The sequence below is a fragment of the Ambystoma mexicanum genome, chromosome 3p (assembly GCF_040938575.1).
Source record: "Ambystoma mexicanum isolate Mex_15411 chromosome 3p, UKY_AmexF1_1, whole genome shotgun sequence".
Lineage (NCBI taxonomy): Eukaryota > Metazoa > Chordata > Amphibia > Caudata > Ambystomatidae > Ambystoma > Ambystoma mexicanum.
The window spans coordinates 357,813,431-357,834,431 of record NC_090925.1 but is presented as its reverse complement, the minus strand read 5'-3'; the positions used below and the strand labels follow the sequence as shown (position 1 = coordinate 357,834,431).

The window sequence follows — 21,001 nt, the reverse complement described above, 5'->3', positions numbered from 1 at the left end:
AGGTTATGGCTGATGGGATGTGTAGCCCCGAACATCTGAGGAGCCAAACGTTTCAGAGCCTTGCTCTAGACTTGGCACAGTGGGTCACAGCTCTCTCCTCCACTGGCGCGAGATGTTGGTTGGAATGGCAAGGGCTTGGCCCTCATTTGCCTCTTCGTGTTCACCAGTTATGTGTGGAGTGCCCCTAGTGCCACCTCTGTCTTTGATACTTGTATATATGGATCCACTCACGAAAGCCCTTGATTGCCACACCATCGGCTATCAGATGTTCTTTTACAATACTCAAGTATGTACCAAATAATGAAAGCCGCTATGCCGCCAGATCGCTGATTGCCTCAGCCATGCCCAGCATTCTACGGATCGAAATGTCCATGATGTAGCGGACTTGTACTGGTTCTAGTTTCACCGTTTATTTTTTCATTGGGAGAATGGAATAACTTTAATGTGATGCTCATTATGTTACTACATATTATAACAAAGTCTCTTGGCGAATTGTTCAGGAAACCCACTCCCAGAACGCAGTGCCAGGCCTCTATTTTTGTTACAATGTAATTTTGACACTTGGGCACGTTTACTATTTTTGCCAGAATGCAGCACTAGGGCTTTCTTTCTCTTACAATATTGCTTTGAAACCTGGATACTTTCACAATATTTCCCAGGATTCAGTGTCACTTGGTAGCCCTCAGGTTCCCAATGTCAGTTCAATTCCGAACAACTACACTTGATAGGTCCTCTAAACCACCACTTAACTCGGTCGGCCCGCTGCCTCCGAACAGCAACCTTCTCTGCTCGCCAGATGTCCGTCACATCCTTATAACCCTTGCAGGCGGTCTCCTGCCTCCAGTGTTGGGTTATTCAGTGTCTTTACCTCCTCGGGTGGCGGTATGTCCGGGGCTTTCTTCCCCATTTCCGGTATGATCTCTAGGCCTCAAGCCACCTCCAATAACCTGGGCTCCCTTGTGAGGTCCTCCATCCTGGGCCTTCTATTCTCCAAACCTCTGCAGCTCTCACCTCTGTCCTACCTCTTCCAGGACACCACAACGTCTTCCTTTTTGCTGTTATTTCCCCTTCTCCTAAGACAGGAGTCTTTACCTCATCCCTTGGGAGTCCCATAAATAGTTCTAACCGATCTGGGTCCCTGGCGCCTCCTCATTGCCAGCATTCTTCATCCTTGACCTTGGATAGCATGATACGGGCAGAGGTGCTAATAGCTCAGACCGCCACCTTGGATTCCCTTCTCACTTATCTCGGAAGCTATTTGGTCAGATGTTGGCGTTCTCTGTTCTCCCCGGTTGCTTGGCTGTGTTTTTGCTCCCCGCCGGGAATGTATACACTAGATAACTGCTCTTTCATTCGTTTTGGGGTCACTAGAGGAAGCACGTCTCTACAATGCCTCAACGAATCCAAAATGGAGAGCTTGCTGCCTGGCTGTGAAAATCCCACCGACCTGCCATTTGACAATCCTCCTGTAATGGGTCCTGCTCTTTGCTCTTCTGATATAGTCCAAATCTTAGTTATCATCATTGATGCTTGCCTAACCTTCCTGCCGCAGTTAATGGGGTTATCGGCTGGCGTTCAAATGCACATTTGTGCTGCAAAACGTGCATTTTGTATGCCGCACAATATTTCATGCCGCCATAATCCTAGGAGCGAATAATGCATTCTCAACATCCACCAAGACACTTGCATACCCCAAATCCCCCCCCCCTCCATCCCCCTCTGAAGCCAGCCCATGGCTCAAAGTGCTCTACTGCAGCCGCTGAGCAGTATGTGCACCAGATAAATACATTGGGCCTCATTACGACCCAGGCGGTAAGTTACCGCCTGGGCCGTGACTTTACCACCATGGCGTAAACTATGTTTACGCCATGGTGGTTGGCGGATTTACCGCCCCATTCCGAGGTTGGCGGGGGCGGTAAGTCCCCAATCCCCATTTACCCTTCCCCATTCCCATTTTTGCCCCATAGGGCATAATGGGAGTGGGGAAGGCGTTAATTACGCCACCGTAAATTACGGTGGCGTAATTAACTCCATGGTCCCTTAGCGCCATGGATTTTAACACCTGCTAAAAGCAGGTGTTAAAAGCGCCATGGCGCTAAGGGACCTCGTACTCAGGCGGTAAGGGTCGGCGCTGTTAACGCTGCCGTAAACCCCTTACCGCCTGGGTCGTAATGAGGCCCATAGGCCTTTAGTCACAGACATCTTTTCAATGGGGCTTTTCCATTATAAAACGCTTCTGTGAATTAGGTCCATAGAGTGTTTGAATGCACGGATATAGGGTGGCAGTGCTCTGTTCGAAAGTTAGGCTACCCTTACACTGGGTTAGGAAGAACAGGTACACGTTTAGAATAGACTAACACATGGCAAAGCACATTGATAGCGTGTTGGAATGTACTGATGTGGGGTTAGGATGTGGGGTACTGATGTGGGGTCACAATGCACGGATGGACGAATGGCTAGAAATGACTGTTACATGGTTAGAATGGGCCAGTGTAGTTGGTTAAAATGCACTGTTATACTGTAGGGATACAATGCACTTATATATATCTGCAGCCCCCGAAACTGGATTATAATGCACTGATAAATGGCTAGAATGTACTGGTGCATGCTTAGAAATCGATGTTAGCAGGTTAGACTGGACTGACATGGTTACAATGCACTGATGTACTGTAGGGTTATAATGGCATATATATATATATATTGATGCCACATTCTAACGCACCTTTACTGTGTATTGACATGGGGCCACAATGCACCAAACCAGGGCCACGAAGCACTGCTAGAGTGCCAGAATACACCAATATTTCCATACAAATAAATGCTTGAATGCACTAATAAAAGGACAGAGTGCGTCGGTACAAGGTTAGAGCACACTGGCCCTGGAGCGGAAGGCCCTGATAGAGAATCAGAACGTATTGAGAATGTGCTGATACTGTAGCCGTGCACTGATATTGGGTCAGAATGCACATGCAAGGGTTACAATGCTCTACCACAGATTCTACATGCGTTGCTGTGGTTTGGAATTCACTGGGACAGCTTCAGAATGTAGTTGTGCAGCACTTGAATGCACTGATAGGGGATCAAAGATTACCGCGGGAGGGATGAACGGCATGGATACAGTATTAGAATACACTGACTGGGGGGGATTCGATCGCACCTATAAAAGAGTGATAGAGGGCAAGTAAGCACAGATAATCATTTAGGGTAAGGGAACATTAGGTGTATTTGCATATGAAGGTGTGAGAGAGATGACCCTGCCTTTCAAGAGCACACGCTTTCATTCTGACTTTTGACCTTAGGTGAAGTGGTGTTCTGTGGTCCGCCAGAGCTACTCTCCTACTATCGGTGTGGTCTGTGTAAGTGCCTACATGTATAGTAGAGCAAATCCTGGGGATCAATGTACCCCTGGTGGCAGAAGACTCTGAGGTGGTATTGCAGTAAGTAGGGCTTCAGCCAGCTGTAAAGGTTTGTTTGTTTATTTGTTTGTTTATTTATTTGGTAATGCGCACCAAACACTTGGGTAGCCGGGCGCAACAGTGTACAGGAAAACTTAAGCTTGTTACAGTATTTGGCATAGGTATACAAGACAAAAAAGACCAAATGTATACAGGAATATATACAAGCATATGTACAAAATCAGGGTATATCTAGGGATGTCCGAGGCACTCTAGCGAGACTATCTAAACAGGCGACTATATGATTAGGTTCATAGGTCAGACTATGAATCTGGTGTCATATAAAGGATAGGTAGGATGCATGCTCGGCTGTTTAAGGAGTGGAGAGGTCCAGGTAAACAGAAGATACGGTATGGGCTAAGGTGGGAGTATGCTCGATGTTGGTCAAGTTATGTGTCATTGGCACGGAGTCATTTGATTATCTTGAGTCTGAATTTAGGGATACGGTTGTTCAGGTCTGAGGTCAAGCAGTAACTTGTCCCAGCAGTGAGCAGCTTTGACCGGAAAACTAGTTCCTCCCGCAGTCGAAAGTTTGAACCTAGGAGTCTCTAATTTAAAGGTGTTGGCAGATCTCGTGGGTCGCGATGAAGTTTTTCTAGTGATTTTTTCCATAAGGTATGGGGGGCTAGGTTGTTTAGACATTTAGAGGTGAGGGAGGCTGTTTTGAGTAGAATTCTATCCTTTGTTTTTAGCCAGTTAACCTCTTTCCTGTATTTGGTGATGTGCTCTTTGTAGGGGATGTTTAATGCTGCTCTCAGGGCGTTATTCTGCAGTCTTTGAAGTTTGTCTGTGACGTTTTTATTGGCTCCAGAGTACAGGGTGTTGCAGTAGTCTAACCTGGACATGATCAGAGCATTAGCTAGGGTGATGCAACTGGCACTGGATAGGTATGGTCTGGATGCGCGGATAAGTTTGCAGGTGTAAGTGGTGGAAGAGGCAAGGGAGTTGATTTGCTTCTTGAGCATGAGGGAGGAGTCCAGATAGAATCCAAGGGTTTCAACCACAGACATCACCTTGATAGGGTTGTTATCAATGATGAAGGATGTGTAGTTGGTGCTTAATTTTTGGATGTTGGCTACCGAGCCTAGGATTAGTATCTCTGTTTTGTCGTCATTCAGGCAGAGGCCACCCATGCCTGAATGAGGGTGTATATCTTGTTCACCAAGGCTGAGTCTGCATCGTAGTTGCCCGAAATGGGTATGAGGATCTGAGTGTCATCTGCGTAGTTCGTGTAGGTGACACCCAGTCTGTCCAACTTGTCAAACAAAGGCTTGGTGAAGATGTTGTACATGGTAGGGGAGACACAGGATCCTTGTGGGACACCACAGGTTATTTTGATAGGGTCAGCAGAGTCAGAAGTGGAGAAGACACGCATGGTGCGGTTAGCTAAGAAGGATTGGACCCAGGCTATGGCGTCTCCTGTGAAGTTGGCGGCAGATTTGAGATGGTTGCATAAGACTGCATGGTCCACTAGGTCAAAAGCTGCTGACAAGTCCAGTAGGAGGAGCAAGGCTGTTTTTCCATTGTCCTTTAGTTCCTCAATTTGTGTCTTGAGGTCTAACAGAGCTGTTTCCGTGCCGTGGAGTGGACGGAAGCCAGATTGCCGTGAGCCAAGCAAGTGGTTAGCTTCCAGGTAATCTTGGATTTGTATGTAGGCAGCTCTGTCTAGGATTTTAAGTAGAAATGGCACAGTGGTGATTGGTCAATAGTTGGTAGGGATGGTAGGGTCCAGGGTTTGTTTTTTTAGTAGGGGGAGGACCCATGATTCTTTGAGGTTGGTGGGTACCGCGTTAGATTTAAAGGAGGAGTTTATGAGCTTGGAGATGAAGTGAGCTAGTTCCCTAGCTGCGTCCTTTATTAATTGTGCTGGGCAGGAGTCGCCCTTGCAGTTTGAGGTCCAAACTGCCATGATTTACCATATGGCCTGTGTCGCCAAGACACCCATGCCAAGTGATAGCGGGTTTCCAGTTGCCTGCCTGTCTGCTCTGCTGAATTTTCACAGTGGGAATGGCGGAAAGCGGCTCAGAAAGACCAGGGATATACCAGTGTGTTTTTGTGTCTAGAGTAATTAGGCTGTCTGTCCCTTTAGGGAGATACCTGTTCTACTCACACCGGCGACCTGCGTTCCTGTTCCCCAACCTCGGAATCCAAGATTTTTACGAATCCGCCCAGTAGACACAACTCCCCTCTCCAGCCTGCGACAAAGGCTCTGCTGGATCGAACCGGTGAGAGTCCAGGGGCCTTCTCCACCAAAGTGCAGTGTTTCAGGTCACTTTTTGGAAGGAAAAGTCGTGAAATTCCAACCCTAAAAAGGTAGAAGTCATTCTGGAATTTTAGTAGTCAAAAAAATACTTCTATGTTTAAAATGTTGGCAATTACTTCCATGACCAAAAAAATAGAAGCCAGTTTCTTAGGTAGAAAAGGGAGTTAGAATGCTCCTGCCTTCTGTTTTTGAAGGAAGAGAAGAGAATGGAAGAAACGGTGGCAAATGGATTCAAGAAAGTACAGATCTGTACACAGGGGGCTGGAGGGAGGGCCTCTGGGAGACGATCCAGGGAAAGAGTACTTCCATTAGCATGTCAATCTAAGGAAGTCTTTCTGAAGTTACTTTGTTTTCTTCTGGACCTAAAAATGTCCTAGAAGGGTGACATTGAAGCACTAACTTAATGTGTCGGCTCTGTGTGCCCAATCTCTTGCAGGCGGGCACCAGGATCCGCGAGGGACTGTCTGTGGTGCAGAGTGGTGACAGTGTAGCTGGGTGGGTTCATCACTCCAGTGAGAGGTGTGGGACATACACTAGCAGTGAGGCGGAGGTGTGGCCTCAGAAAGATAATGCGGTGCAGCAGGCCTTGAAAATGAGGCATGGTCACGCGACCGGCAACATAATCTCAACATGGACAGAGACCCAGCACCTATTCTCCCTGAGCAGAAGGAATGCTGCACCTGGAGCTTGGTGATAATGCATAGGGGTTCAAGACCAATCGACCCTTTGCAGGATGGCTGCAGCCAGTCGTTGGCCTCGCGTGCTGGGAAAGTGGAGCTCCTGGGCAGCAGAAGCAATACATGTGAATGCAGAGTCGCTCTGCCCACACCCACGCCCATGTTGCTACATTGGTCAATGGCTTGGTAGGAGGCTTGCATATACATAGAGAGCAGAGTGCCAGCCAAGCTTGCCCTGAAATAAAAGAACATAAATAATTGCCACCCTGCTTAAACGAGCTTCTTCATTACTTTGCTAATTACTTGAAATCCTCACACAGCTGCAATTCTCTGCACGCCTGCTTTTCCACATTCTCTTTTACTGAGTCCATCTTGAACAGGAGAATGTCAGCAAATAACCTAACGCCTGTCCCTAAAAAGCCTAGATATTGTTGCTGCTTTTCATCGATTTTTAGCATGTCATTACATTTTTAAATTTTCTGTGGCTTTTCCCTGCTTCTTGCCTTTCCCGCCTAACCTGCACCTAATGAGGGGCCCCAACCCCTCATTATTTAAGTGTTTTCCAGTGAACACATCAACCTCTTGTTTTGAATTGAAGTCGTCTTGTGCAACATCTTTTGGTTCACTGCTGTTTGAAATGTACTATCTTTATCCTCTAGCATTGGTTGCTCGTTATGTGAACCTCCAGATATTTTGGACTCCAGCGCCCATCATCTCTATCCTGCTTAGTCAGTGGAGAGGGATTATGGGAGTTGCAGTCCAAAACACCAGGGTCGCACATAATGAGTAACTTCAATAGTGAAGACCTTCTTTTAGCCAAGCTATCAGTAAAGGCAATGTTTAGTTAACTAGAGGAGTTTATATTCCCAGATGTGACTAATCCACACTTATATTATGGCCAGGATCTCTGGGTGGGCGAATGAATAATCACACCCAGGTTTTGTGTGTTTAGAGGGGCAAGACAGCCTCGCAATGTTTAAAGCTCATGAAGTTGGGCGCTTGTGTGTTGGTGGCAAACCCAGGAGCCTTAATGCCCCAACCCTTAAAATTGGGTGAGTAGTTAATTTCACAGACAAAAAAAACGTCATTTGCTCTGTGAGGTGCCATGTAGAATGCTCCTTGTTTCATTTTTCTAGTTTAAGAGGAAAATGGAAGACAGAACTGTCAATCAAATGTGCAGGAGTCCCACACTAGACTGGGCAGAAGGAGTGGGGGAGTGGGGACTGGGAGAAAGGTGCAGGGGAAAATACTGGCTGCGAGCCAGTTTGAGAATACTTCCAAGGCCTCTTAGCAGTAAGTCATGTTTGGAAAAGACAGCAATCTATAGACGTCTGTGCCTTTGTCCTGTTTCGGGAAGATTTGCTTTTCATGGTCTTAAAAATGTCTAAATAATGGTTACTATGAGTGTCTTTCTGATCGGGCCATGCAGACAGAGCCACCCAGGAAGACCGATGTATTAAATAAATCCGGGGTCCCCAACCTTTTGTAGACAAGGAGCAACATGCGTTTATCAAATGGAGCGGTGAGCAACGTCTGTGCTTCGATGGAACACATCAGCGTTCTGTTGGTAGGAAAACAATTTCAACACAAGTTATACCTTAAAGAAACTTAATACTGCTAAGAGGCTATGTTAATGTGCAGGAACTAACAGTAATAAAGACCAAATGTAATTCAGGAACAGGCAATATACAATGGCCTTTAACTTAATTTGACCCTAAATTGGTGTTTTCACAGAATATTTATGAAATGTAATGGCAAGCAGGACATTTGTAGAGACTTGAGGCCAGTGAAACTGTTCACAAACATGGCCACATTTAACATTACATAGTGCTTGGAGTTCTCCCATAAGAAATCTTTAGGACATTAAGTGGCACATGTATTTGAATTAAGCACGTTATGTAAATAGCCCCTTTGAAAGCTACTTAAATGCACAATTGGAATGCTTGGTTGATTTCAACTGTTGCTGACCAGATTGCGTACCTTTTCCAGCCAGCAGCTCGCCTACTGGTGTCATGCAACTTAGTAGCGCATCAACCATAGAGTGGGACTGGCCAAAAAAGTGCAGATTTATTGAGGGGGGTTTGTAATGCTAATTAGAGCAGCAGTTTTATGGTCTGCACTGGGATGGCCTATTTCTGGGCCTCATGTATGCCTCAATCACTGCTTTGCTAAGTAAATCTATTCACATTGCCATTGCCTGCTCACATCCCTCACCCTCATCACAACTATGTATCTTCTCCTCCCTACCATTACTGAAGGATCCATCATACTCCGCATTTGCCTCACTGACAGGCCTATGGCAGGAGGCACCATACAAATGCAAGATAACATAACATTGACCAACCAGTGTGGGGGCAACAATAGACTGTTACTTATATGTATTTATATTTATTTAGCCCCATAACAACCGCACAAGCGTGGTCGTTATGGGGCTTGTCTCTTGTGATGGCTTAAGAATCATCTCAATCATCCTCATCCAGGCTCTTTGTGCACTTTAAACCTACCCATCCCACTTTACACCTTAGACCATGCTGCTGATGCTTCGAAAACTAATGGCATGTCAGGCCTGTCTTCCAGAGGAGGCTGTTTGGCTAGTTTTCCTGCACAGTCCTGACACAAGCTACATTGCCATTGCAGTCTCATTCGTGCAGTGCCTCCACCATCTTGGCCTCCACTCCGTGGCCCAGAGCTATTGCTGAGCAACATTTTAGGGTGCTGCGAGCAACATGTTGCTCCCGAGCTACACGTTGGGGATCACTGAAATAAATCATCAAAACGCCTGCTTGCTTCTGCTAGACTGTAAACACCTTTTTAAGCATTGCTGTCAACGGATTCCTTCCAATATGGTGTCCTCCTACCATGGGGGACCAGACCCTTCAAGACGTAGGGCCTCATTATGAGGTGGATGGTAAGGGATTACCGGCACCGGTAAGGGCACCGTTGCCGGTAATCCCTTACCGCCCTACTAAGAGGTCCCTTAGCGGGTCCCTTCCTTAACACTTGGCTTTAACAGGCGTTATGGAAGGGACCCGTTAAGGAACTTCAGAGCTAATAACGGTACCACAATTTGCGGTACCGTTATTAGCACCTTCCCCCTTCCCATTTCAGCCCTATGTGGAGAATGGCTTTTTCAATGGGGACTTACTGGTCCCGCAAAGGTCGGAATAGACCAGTAAGTCCCCATTGAACGGGACCGGACACAGTACCGGTATTGGAGGTAGTCATGGCGCTATTAGCGCCATGACTACCTCCAACATCGTAATGAGGCCCGTAGTCTTTAAAGGTGAGAAAATCCAAACGCCCCTGATGCCATGACCAAAGGTCCATGGGCCTAAAAATAATAATATATTTTAAAGTGGCATTAAAGATATTGCTACATCAGGTTGTATAGAGTCTGACACGTGACAATTTGTCCCAGCTTTCGCACTGTTCCAAAGGCATTTGCTTATTGGCCAGAGGGCCATTTCCTGATAGGCCCGTCTCTATGATCAAGACCGAATGGGTGTTAAGTCTTTATTTTTTCAATGTACATTTTAGCTATAGATTTATGATATGATATAGCCTTTATAACGTGCCTATACACACGTATTTCAAGGCGCGACGAGGCAAAAGGAGGGGCAACCGAGGGAAGACAGCGACAACGATCTTACTAGGCCAGGTGACATTGAGATTGTGCAAGTGCAGGGGAAGTGGAAAAGGGAAAAGTGCGGGGGAAGCGGGGAGGGGGCAGTGCAGTACATGGGATAAACAGTAAAATTAAAAGAATAAATAAAAGCAATAAGTAAAAGGTGCGGCCAGCTGGTGGCAAGTGCAAGGGTAAGTGCAGACATCAGGATTCAAGTGCTGGTAGGGGGCTGTAGGGAGGCAGAAAACAGTCTGCAAGTGCGGGGCATGCCAGGGAGCCAGTGCAGGTGTGCACTGGCGGGGGAGGGGACCTGGGCCCTATATCAGAGGGTAGCCAGGTGACCAGTGCAGATTCACTTTCAGCCATGAGTTCAGCAGGGGAGAGGAGGAGAGAAAGCAGAAGCAAAGAGGAAGGTTTAGAAGTGTGTACCTAGCGGACAGTGGTTGGAAGGAAACAACCGTGAGCCCGTCTGATTGGTTGGCATGGATATTTATGGGAGAAAATACCAGTTTGGTGATTATGGTATTGAAAATGATTGAAATTGTTTTAAAAATGAAGAGTGAACTGAATGGAAGGGAATAATAGTAACAATTATGGTTTCCTGCAGTTCCTTTTTTGAAATGTAACCATTGATGTAGGAAATAGATTAGGATAACTTAAATGTAATAATGTTAAAGGTTTATGTGATTGTGGCCACTGTGTGGTCTTTTACCATTTTTTTTAAACCAATAAAACATAAAAAAAGAGAAAGGTCTTGAGGTGCTTCCGGAACCGGAGATGGTCCTCCTCAAGTTTCAGGGAGGAAGGGAGGCTGTTCCAGAGGGAGGCCCCAGCTGAAGAGAGAGATCTACCACCAACTCATTGCTTGGAGAAGGGACTGACCCTGAGGGAGTTGGAGGCGGTTGCGCAAAGAGCTCGAGAAGGAAGATATTTAGGAAGAGACAGTTGAAGGTACTGATGCCCCAGGCCCCAGAAGGCCTTGTGGACAATGCAGAGGGTTTTGAACCTAATCCTCACAGCCACTGGGAGCCAGTACAGAGATTTCAGTCCTGCAGAGATACGATCCCTGGGCTTGAGGCCAAGGACAAGTCTCGCAGTCCTGTTATGAATGAGTTGCAAAGGGCGGAGAGTAGGAGCAGGCAGATTTAGAAAGAGGCTGTTGCAGTACTCCAGCCTAGATAGAACCAGAGCTAGATCTGGAGAGAGTGAGCTTCTGAGGTAAGGAGAGGAAAGGAAGAATACCTCTGAGGAAGTGCAGCTGCTAGTCTGACTTCTTAGAGACATTAGAGATATGAATAGAGAAGGAGAGTGTGGAGTTGAACATGCCCTGGGGTTTTTAGCCTCACAGGTGGGAGCAGGAAGAGGGCAAAGGAGGCCGGCCAGAAGGTACAGGAAAGGAGGGAGCGGGTGTGCCTATGAGTAGAATCTCGGTCTAACTGGCATTAAGGCAGAGATCATTGGCGGCACACCACGCCTGGATAGCAGACAGACAGTCAGAGCTGAGAGAAGGAGAAGAAGTGGTGGAAGGGAGCCTGAAAATGAGTTGAGTGTCATCCGCATAGCACTGAAAGTTGGGACTAAGAGCCACAATGCAGTGGGCAAGAAGTGCCAGGTATTGGTTGAACAGCCAGGGAGAGAGGTTAGACCCCTGGGGAACACCACAGGTAAAGATAGAGATAGAGGAGACGGAGGACCCATGTTGGACCTGGGAGGCTCGGTCGGAGAGGAAAGAGGTCAGCCAAGCCAGGGCCTGATCGGTGATATCCAGGTTATCACAGAGCTGGTTGAGCAGGATGGCATGGTAGACTGCGTCAAAGGCAGAGGAGAGATCCAGTAGGATGAGGACACATGGGGTGTTGGAATCGAGGTTGGAGAGCAGGTCCTCACAGATTTTCAGGAGAGCAGTTTCCGTGCTTCTGGCAGTTCTGAAGCCAGACCGATGGTTATGGAGACAACCAACAGATTTAGTGTGAATATTAAGCTGGGAGATGGCCAGCTTTTCCAGGGGTTTGCCCATTAAAGGAGTGATGGAGATTGGGTGATAGTTAGCCGGGCAGGCCGGGTCGGCAGAGGGTTTCTTAAGAAGAGGGTGCACAAGGGAGTGCTTCAGGGGGGAAGGGAAGACTCCAGTGATCAAAGAGTGGTTGCAGAAGTCAGCCAGACCCAGGGCCAAGGTGTCAATGTGGTCCTTGATGGTTTTAGAGGAACAGGGGTGAACCTGTTTTGACAAGACTTTCATAGATGAGACTTGTCTAGAAACCTTTCTGTGGAGAAGGGAGGAAAGGCAGAGAAAAAGGGATGAGAGGTGGCCGAATAAGGGCCAGAGGAAGAGCAGGACGTAGGGGGCCAGGGGCAGAGGAAGAGAGAGAGTACAGGATGTTCTGAATTTTAGAGGTGAAATGAGAAGCCAGGGCTGTGCAGAGGGCATGGGAGGGCACAGGAGAGGTAGAGACTGCAGCAGGCTTGGCCAGCTCCTTGCAGATTTTAAAGAGTTTGGCCAAGCTGTTAGATGCCGCAGATACGCAGACTTCAATGTGGGCTCCCTTCTTGGGGCGGACAGAGAACCAGTATTGCCTTTGGAGCCGGCGGGATGCCCGTTTCTCAGAGGGTTTACCGGAAGGACGCCATTTCCTCTCAGCCACCCTGCACTTGCGTTTAAGGGTGGCGAGGTCTGAGTAGTACCAGGAGTGGCACTTGGCTTTGGGCTTCAAGCGGATCCTTGTGACTGCGGCAAGAACATCGAGAGTATCAGATATAGCAGAGTGGAGCATGGAGAGGGCTGTGTCAGGGTGTGAGTCAGACAAAAGAGGAGGGGGGTGAGAAAGTGGCGGCGAAAGCCTCAACTGACACACGCTTCATGGGTCAGATGACCGAGAAGGTAGGTGGCAGTGCTGGTGTTGGCTTGGCCTGAGGGGTGAAGAGAGTGCGATGGGAGGAAAGGAGAAAGTGGTCACTCCAGGAGAGAGGAGCGGTAAGAGGGATAGAGAGGGGAAGGTCTGTAGAGATCAGAACATCAAGAGTGTGCCCTGCAGAGTGAGTGGGGCCAGAGGGGATGATAGAGAGTGAGAGAGAGTCGTGAAAGAGTCCAGAGGAAGGACAGGAAGCATCCAGGTGGATGTTAGTCTCCAAGAAGGAGGAGTTGAGTGGTCAGACCAGAATTGAAGAGGAGAAGTCCACCCACTCAGAGAGGAAGGAGAAGATCTGACCAGGTGGCCGATAGATGGTTGCCACAGTAAGGGAATGGCTAGGAGAGAGAGAGAGATCCTGCAGATGAGTACGTCGAAAGAGGAGTAGGCCTGTGTAGAAATGACAGAGACAGGAATCTACTCAGGAAAGATCAGGACTACACTCCCTCCGGAACGGTTGGACCTGGGCGTGGAGAGGACTTTGTAGCCGTCAGGGAGGAGAGTGTCAAAGCTCATGACAGAGCTGGCCATGAACCATGTCTCGGTTAGACCAAGGACATCGAGGTCAAGTTCTTCAAGGTGGCGGCCGATGTCAGAGGAGTGTTTGACAGCTGAGCGAGAGTTAAGAGTGGCAACATGGAGAAGGTTGCCATCCTTGAAAGACTTCCGGGGAGGGGTACAAATCAGAGGTACACCCTGAAGATGTGTAGAAGAAGCCTGAGGGGGGCAGAGGAGGAAGGAGGAGAGGGCAAGGTAGCCAAGGAGGAGAGAGCAGGGGGAGGCAATGAAGCCATGGAGGGAAGAGAGGGGACAGCAGGAGAAGGAAGGAAATTGATGAGGCGCGGGAAGCATCTATCAAAGAAGAGAAGATTGGCCTGAGGGCCTTGGGCCAAGATGATACCATTCAGGTAAACATTAATGATGACCTTAGAGGAGTCAAAGTAGGCCAGGAGGGCCTCCCAGCGGGTGCCACCATTAATGGGAGAAGAAGAGAGAGGAGAAAGCACAGAGACCATATGAAGAGTCCATAGGTCTGGCGAGGGACGAACAAAGAGGATGTCGGTGAGGGTTTGCCTAGAGGGGGCACTGGTATAGGTATCGGCGATAGGGAGGCCTGGGTTGGAGATTAGGATGTCCTTTTTAAACTTCTTCCTACTAGATTTAGTGAGGAGAGCAGGATAGTCAATAGAGAAGCAGTTAGAAAAGATAGGAGAGACAGAGAGACTATAGAGTAGGTGGGGAGAGGAGAGAAAAAGAAGGGGGGGTTGAGGGGGTTGGTAGGGGCAGGGAGAACACTAGGGGAGGGCGCAGAGAGGGGTGCAAGCACACGAGACAAGTAGAGAGGAGACAATAGCAGACAATTGAACAAAATGACAAGGGCTCAGACAGCTTCTGAATTGAAGCCCAAAACCATTCGCCCTCAGGTGGTAATGGGACTACACAAGCCCTACTGTCTGTCAACGGGTCTTCGTGCGTACAAAGGCCTCTTTGCCATGGTGAGGAAGTGCCTATGTGTACAGGACATATCAGGGTCCCCAAGTCGACTGTGGAATGTACCACTTGGTGCCATTTGTGTTAGCCTGTAAGCATATGCTGGGGCCAATTTAATTGTATCTACCGATAAGTGTGCAACATGTGTGTGCCAGAGTGCGCCAGGCAACATGTCTGGCTTTAACTCCTGATTATCCAACCTGGGTATGGCGTTCGTCCGTAGGTCACGATTTCCATCAGTAAGATCCCGAAGGACCAGACATCAGATTTTATTGTGAAAGAGCCGAAGTTGATCGCCTCAGGCGCTGTCCACTTGATGGGAAACTTAGCACCTGTTGAAAAAGAGAGAACATCAAAATAGTGATTACTGTTGACCACTGACAAAGAGCACATTACCGTCTAAATGCTCCCCTACTACCTACACAATGGGCGTTCAATAGTACTTCTCTATAGATCTTGGGTTGATGATTTTTGTACCAGACCCTCACACTACTGACCTATTTTATAAGCAAATTTTTCTCACAAAAATGAAACCATCTGTCACTAATTTCACCACCTGCTGGTGTCGGCAGTCAGGGATGCAAAGCACCTTGAATTGATGTATTGACTGAATACACATTACGCGCATGGATACCGTCACACTGCACCCCATGTTGTGCACCCTATGGCCACTACCATGCAGAAAATTCGAGAGTGACCCACCACAGAACGCCTCAAAACACAACAGGATCAGAGGCACCTAACACAGATGACCATAGCAAGGAGGTAAGAACGAATGACCACTAACTGCATTCACCTCTCAAACGCTAAACAAATACAACCATTCCTATTGCACAGCAATCCGCACGCACTTCACTACACTGCAACAACATAACAAACCACACATAGTCTCACACAACAGCATATGGCAGACTACCAAATGAGAAATCACACCTATGCTCAGCGAACAGTGTTAACAGAACTGAAGCAGTCAACAGCACATCACAAATCTCGCTCTGCTTTTTTCCTGCTACGCCGCACTAACCCTTCCTACCACCTTGCCTTTTTGATCCGCCAGAGCAGCAGGAGACCACCAGTCATCCAGTGGTGATAGTGTGCGGTATAAATGGCCTTTAACATTAACATTAACATACCCATAGTGGGGGGTCCTTGGATGCCGGTCATCTAACAGCCTAGATAAACTATTGGGTTTTTAGAAGAAACCGGAATCAAGACAGTGACAAAACCCCTTGTGGACTGAGTAAAAGTCTGTTCCAAACCTTTGAGCCGTGTCCTGAACAACAGCAGCCCCTTTTGAGGAAACGTGGAAGGGAGCGAGCGAAGGAGTAACTGATTACAGCTCCTATGAGTTGTGTTGTGTAGATATCTTAGGGAATGTGTTTCCAGTAGGCATCTGGGCCCAGAACATTCTGGCATTTGAAAGTCAAACAGGCAAGTTCAAGATGAATTCTGGATGCCACACTAAGCCAGTTCAGCAATCTGACATGGTCTCCTCTGGCAAGGTTACCTACCAGATGGAAGGCAGTGTTATGGCCTTTTTGCAACTGTGGTAAAAGCATCTAATCCCGCCCGAGTTATTGGCAGTGCCAGTAATCAAGGCGCTTTGTTGTGCATTGAGCAGGTGGATCCCGTACTAATTGTTTTGAGCTGTGGGGAAACTCAGATCAACGGGAGATTTTAATGTCATAGAATAGTCCAAGATAAACCAATGGTTTCTCACCATAGTCTTCAGGGGTCGATAGACTACAAGCAAGGATGGATGGTCCCCTCAGCCAGCCTTTTCGTTTATGGGCCCCAAGAGTGTTATTTCAGGTTTGGAGCTACTAAGTTGTAAGAAAGACTGAATCCTAGATGGCCAGGAGCTGCATTTGCAAAGTCCACCCTCTTCCCCAACCTAGATGTCACTGGCATATCATTTAATACTGAATGAATGTTGCCACAGCCTTCCTTTAATGAAAGTACTATACACATGTCAAGGAGTTTCCCCCTTCTCACCTGAGTTCGATCCTTGCTGGATTTCTGGGTCGATGACTTCTTGCGGACGGATCGGGTCTTGAATAAAGCTGCACGAGTCTCTTCCGACTCCAGCGTGCGTTCAAAGTTCCGGGATGCAAAGATCCAGGAATCCGGGAGTTTTACAGAGTGCGCTACTCAGCACACAAGTCCAGGAATCAAGAAAGGAAGGGAAGGGACTAGGAATGGGGTTGGCTGGGAAAGAACCAAGGAAAACAATACCGTGAGCTACGGAGCACACGTCTGGTCGCTACTTCGCAATAGCATTGAGCCGTGCAGAGCCGCGGGAGGCGTGGTCTATAAATAGAATATGCTACGTCCAAGGTGTAGAGCGAGGAAGGTGTTTCACAGTGGATGGCCATGTTGGGAGTACCAGGGAGTGTAAGCCCCGTTGAGACAAGGACCAGGAAGTCCAAAAGGGGCGTTTTCTGTAGGTCATGACAGCGTGCCTCCTCCGAAGGCCCGTTCTTCCGGGTTTGCCCTGGTGTATAAGGTGAAATCTTCTGAGCAGTCGAGGGGCCTTGAGATTAGAAAGTGGTTCCCAGGTTCTTTCACTAGGAGGATATCCTTTCAATTCAACCAGGTATTGAAGTTGACCCCGTTTTTACCTGGAGTCACATATTCCGGATACTTCATATTCCAATTGGTTGTTGACCAGCAGAGGAGGAGGTCAGCAGGATTTCCGGGAGGATTGGGTGTAGGATTTTAATAAGGATGTGTGAAATACTGGGTGAATTTTCTTCCAGGAGTCTGGTAGTCTGATCCGGTATGAAACTGGATTGATAATTTCCTTGATGGGAAATGGACCATAGTACCGAGGAGCCAACTTGTTTGGCCGTAGATGTCGGGGTAGTAATTTCAAGGACAACCAGACTTGATCTCCAATTGCATAAGAAGGGCCTGGTCTTCTTTTGGAATCCGCATACCTCTTAGTCTGTGTTCTGGCCTTCTCTAACTTTTCTTTGGCCTCCTGGTGTACGTTGATGAGGGTTTCAATCCAGGAGTCGACAGTAGGTACTGGTGTAGGATGAGGGAGAACAGAGGGTAGAACCGATGGATGGAAACCTTGGCTACATAAAAGGGATGGTCTTAAGTGCTGAATGATCGGAATTGTTGTAGGCGAATTCAGCCACTGGTATCAGGAGCGACCAGTCATCCTGAACCTTGGTGGCGAAACATCGAAGATACTGCTCCAGGGTCTGATTAGCACGTTCTGTGGCTCCGTTGTTTTGGGGATGATAACCAGATGAGAGGGCGCGTTGGATTCCCAAAATGTGACAGAGATGTTTCCAGAATTGAGAGACGTATTGAGGTCCTCGATCAGATATGATCTTGGAAGGAAGTCCATGCAAATGGAATATGTGTTCCAGGAAGATTCCAGCAAGCTCGGACGAGGATGGTAGCTTACACAGGGGTGTAAAATGAGCCATATGAGTGAACAAGTCTATGATAACCATGATGGTCGTGTATCCTCAGGAAGGTGGTAATTCCACAATGAAGTCTGTAGCAATGAATTCCCATGGCCTTGTTGGCAGTGTAGGTTGTAGTAGAAGACCCGCCCGTCTCTTGTTTTCATGTTTATTTTGACTACAGATAGTACAAGCCTTGATGCACTGCTGTACGTTGGTCTTCATTCCAGGCCACCAAAACTGTCTTTGTATGAGATGGAGGGTGTTGGTTATGCCACGATGTCCGGAGTGAAGGGTATCATGACAGAGGTTTATTATTCTTTGTTGTAATTTCTGTGTAGGAATGACCAGTGCATTGTCCTTGAATAAATATCCTTCCTTAACTCTTAGGTTCCATTGATTTTTCCTTGAAATATCCTTCCAGAGATCAGAGGATTGGGTTTGCCCTCAAATTTCTTCCAGCAGAGTGACTGCTTGAGCTACAAAGATCGTGTGGGGAAACATCTTAGGATAGGCCCTATCTTCAGTAGCTACATAGTCTGGACGTCGAGATAAGGAGTCAGCAATCAGGTTTTGTGACCCGGGAACATGAGTGATGTGGAACTGGTACTCGGCAAAGAAGTAGGCCCAATGCGCCTGACGACTGTTCCTACACTCCAATGACTGTAGAATTTGAAGATTCCGATGGTCCGTGCGGCCCTGAACTGGATATCTAGCACCCAGAAGTAGATGTCGCCATTCAGTGAAGGCTTGGCGGATGGCTAACAGTTCCTTTTCCAGGACGGAGTAAGGTGTCTCACTGGGAGTCAGGGTTCGTGAAAGGTAAGCAATGGGGTGTTCCAGTTTATCCTCAAGTTCCTGCTTCAATACCGCTCGTATGGCGTAGTTAGAGGCATCCGTTTCCACTAGAAATGGTCGATTTATGTCAGGTTGGGCCAAGATGGGGGCTTGCGGGAACTCTGTCTTTAAACATTGGAATGCCTTATCTTGCGGTGTAGACCAGATAAAGGGAGTGTCTTTCTTCAAGAGAGCAACGATCGGCTGAACGATCTCGGAAAAGGTAGATATGAACTTCCAGTAAAAGTTGGCAAGCCCCAGGAAAGATTGAACTTGTTTCACGGACGTGGGAGCGGGCCATGCCAGTATGGCCTTTACCTTTGAAGGGTCCATACCAATTCCTTCTGGGCTAAGGATGAATCCTAGGTAGTGAACACAAGTAACGTGAAACAAGCATTTTTCGGGTTTGGCTAAAATTTTGTGTTCACGGAGTCGTTGTAATACTGCCTTTGCATGTTCTTCATACGGGGGCATTAGCTAGTCCAAAGGGCATGACTAGATATTCATAGTGACCAAAGGGTGTTCTAAAGGCTGTTTTCCATTCGTCTCCTTCCCGGACACGGATCAAATGATACAACTTTGTGAATATTATGGCGCCTCTCACAGCTTCCAGGATATCCGAGATCAGGGGCAGTGGGTACCGATCTTTGAGGGTGCATTGATTTAAGCCACGATAGTCGAGGCAAGGTCTGAGTTCCTTGGTGTCCTTCTTGGGAACAAAGAACAACGAAGCGCCTGCTGGAGATTTTGAGGGTTTTATGGTGCCGTTTTCAAGATTGGTATCCAGGTATTCTCGGAGGGCCTTTTTCTCAGGTTCGGAAAGGATGAACATTCTGCCGAAGGGAATCACTGCTGAGGGATCTGTATCTATGGCGCAGTCTTCAGGTCTGTGAGGGGGTAAGGCTTGGACTATGGCAGTTGAAAATACATCAGCATATCCCTGATAGGCCTCTGGGACTTGTATGATATTGGAAACCATGAGTGGTATTTGCTGGTCTCTTGGTGGTTCTTTAAGGGGTGTCGAGGAGGGATCCAGGAATAGACAGTGGGACATACAAAACTCTGAGCCTAGGAATAGTGATCCTGCTGTCCAATTGATATACATATTGTGCTTCTGTAACCAGGGCATACCCAATACCATGGGGTAATGAGCTGACTTAATGATGTTGAATGTAATCCGCTCTTGGTGATGGTTTATAGAAAGCTGGATCTCTTTTGTCTGCAGGCTTATGGGTCCTGAAGTGAGGGGTCTTCCGTCGATTGCTTCCACCGGCTGCATGGTGCTTCGTGTCTCTTATGGAACATGATGACTAACAACCCAATCTTGATCAATGAAAATTCCCATAGCTCCGCAGTCTGCCAAGGCCAGAATGGGATAGGTCTTATTCTTGTAGGGCGATAGGAAGGCCTGTAGTATCACCAAATTGTTTTGTCCAGGAGAGTTCAAGGATGGAATTGATGAGGAGCAAACATCTCTCTCCCGAAGCTCTGCTCCATCTAGGATCGGGAGCTGGCGTTTCCCGAACGCAGAGGAGGGGCTAGAGGACACTCCCTAACCAAGTGTTTGTCTGAGGCACAATACATGCACAACCCCGTATGAATCCTTCTCATCCTTTCTTGCGGGGATATAGGTCCACGGAAGGCTCCTATTTGCATGGGTTCTGGTTAAGAGACTGAGCCTGGATTTGTGTCCGTCTTGGTGGTCCTCTCAAAGGACACTTTGGGAGAATTACCTCTGGATTTCTTCTTCTCTGCCTTCCTTTCCTGGATACCGAAATCTATTTGCATGGCAAGGTCCATTAGTGCCTGGAATGAGTTTGGGCGAGCCACTCTGGCCAACTCATCCTTAATCTCCTCATTCAGTCCTCTCCTGAAAAGGGTAAAACTCGCCTCAGGGGACCAATCAGCTTCCTTGACTAATTGCTTGAATCGGGTTACATAGGTGAGCATATCCTGGGATCCTTGCTGAAAGTCTAACAGGCGTTCCTGGGCACTATAGACCTGCTCTGGACGGTCAAACATGGTTGTAAGGGCTTGTATGAACCCATCATAGTCATCTAGGAGAGTATCGCCGGAATTAACAAGGGGCGTAGTCCAGGTTAAGTCGTTTCCTGAAAGGTGGGAAATTATGAACCCCACCTTAGCCCTGGGAGTCGAAAAGTAGTAGGGCTTAAAAGTAAAGTGGACCAAACAGGAATCCAGGAATCCGCGAAGGGTTTTTGCCGACCCATCGTGTTTGTCCACTATGCCGCCCAGCAACACACTTTCTTTTGTGGCAGAATCACGGGATAGAACTAATTGTTTGAGAGCAGTGTTTTCCGCTTT

At 47.6% G+C, this 21,001-nt stretch overlaps 1 protein-coding gene across 1 annotated transcript in view; it reads right to left on the bottom strand.

Annotated features, from left to right (window-relative positions):
• The window catches only part of HCK (HCK proto-oncogene, Src family tyrosine kinase), a 458,518-nt gene that overhangs the window by 10,369 nt on the left and 427,148 nt on the right, over nt 1-21,001 (bottom strand). The window contains exon 12 of the mRNA XM_069651010.1: nt 14,618-14,749. Within this exon, the coding sequence (XP_069507111.1) occupies nt 14,618-14,749 (132 nt within the window). The remainder of the gene's footprint in view (nt 1-14,617; nt 14,750-21,001) is intronic.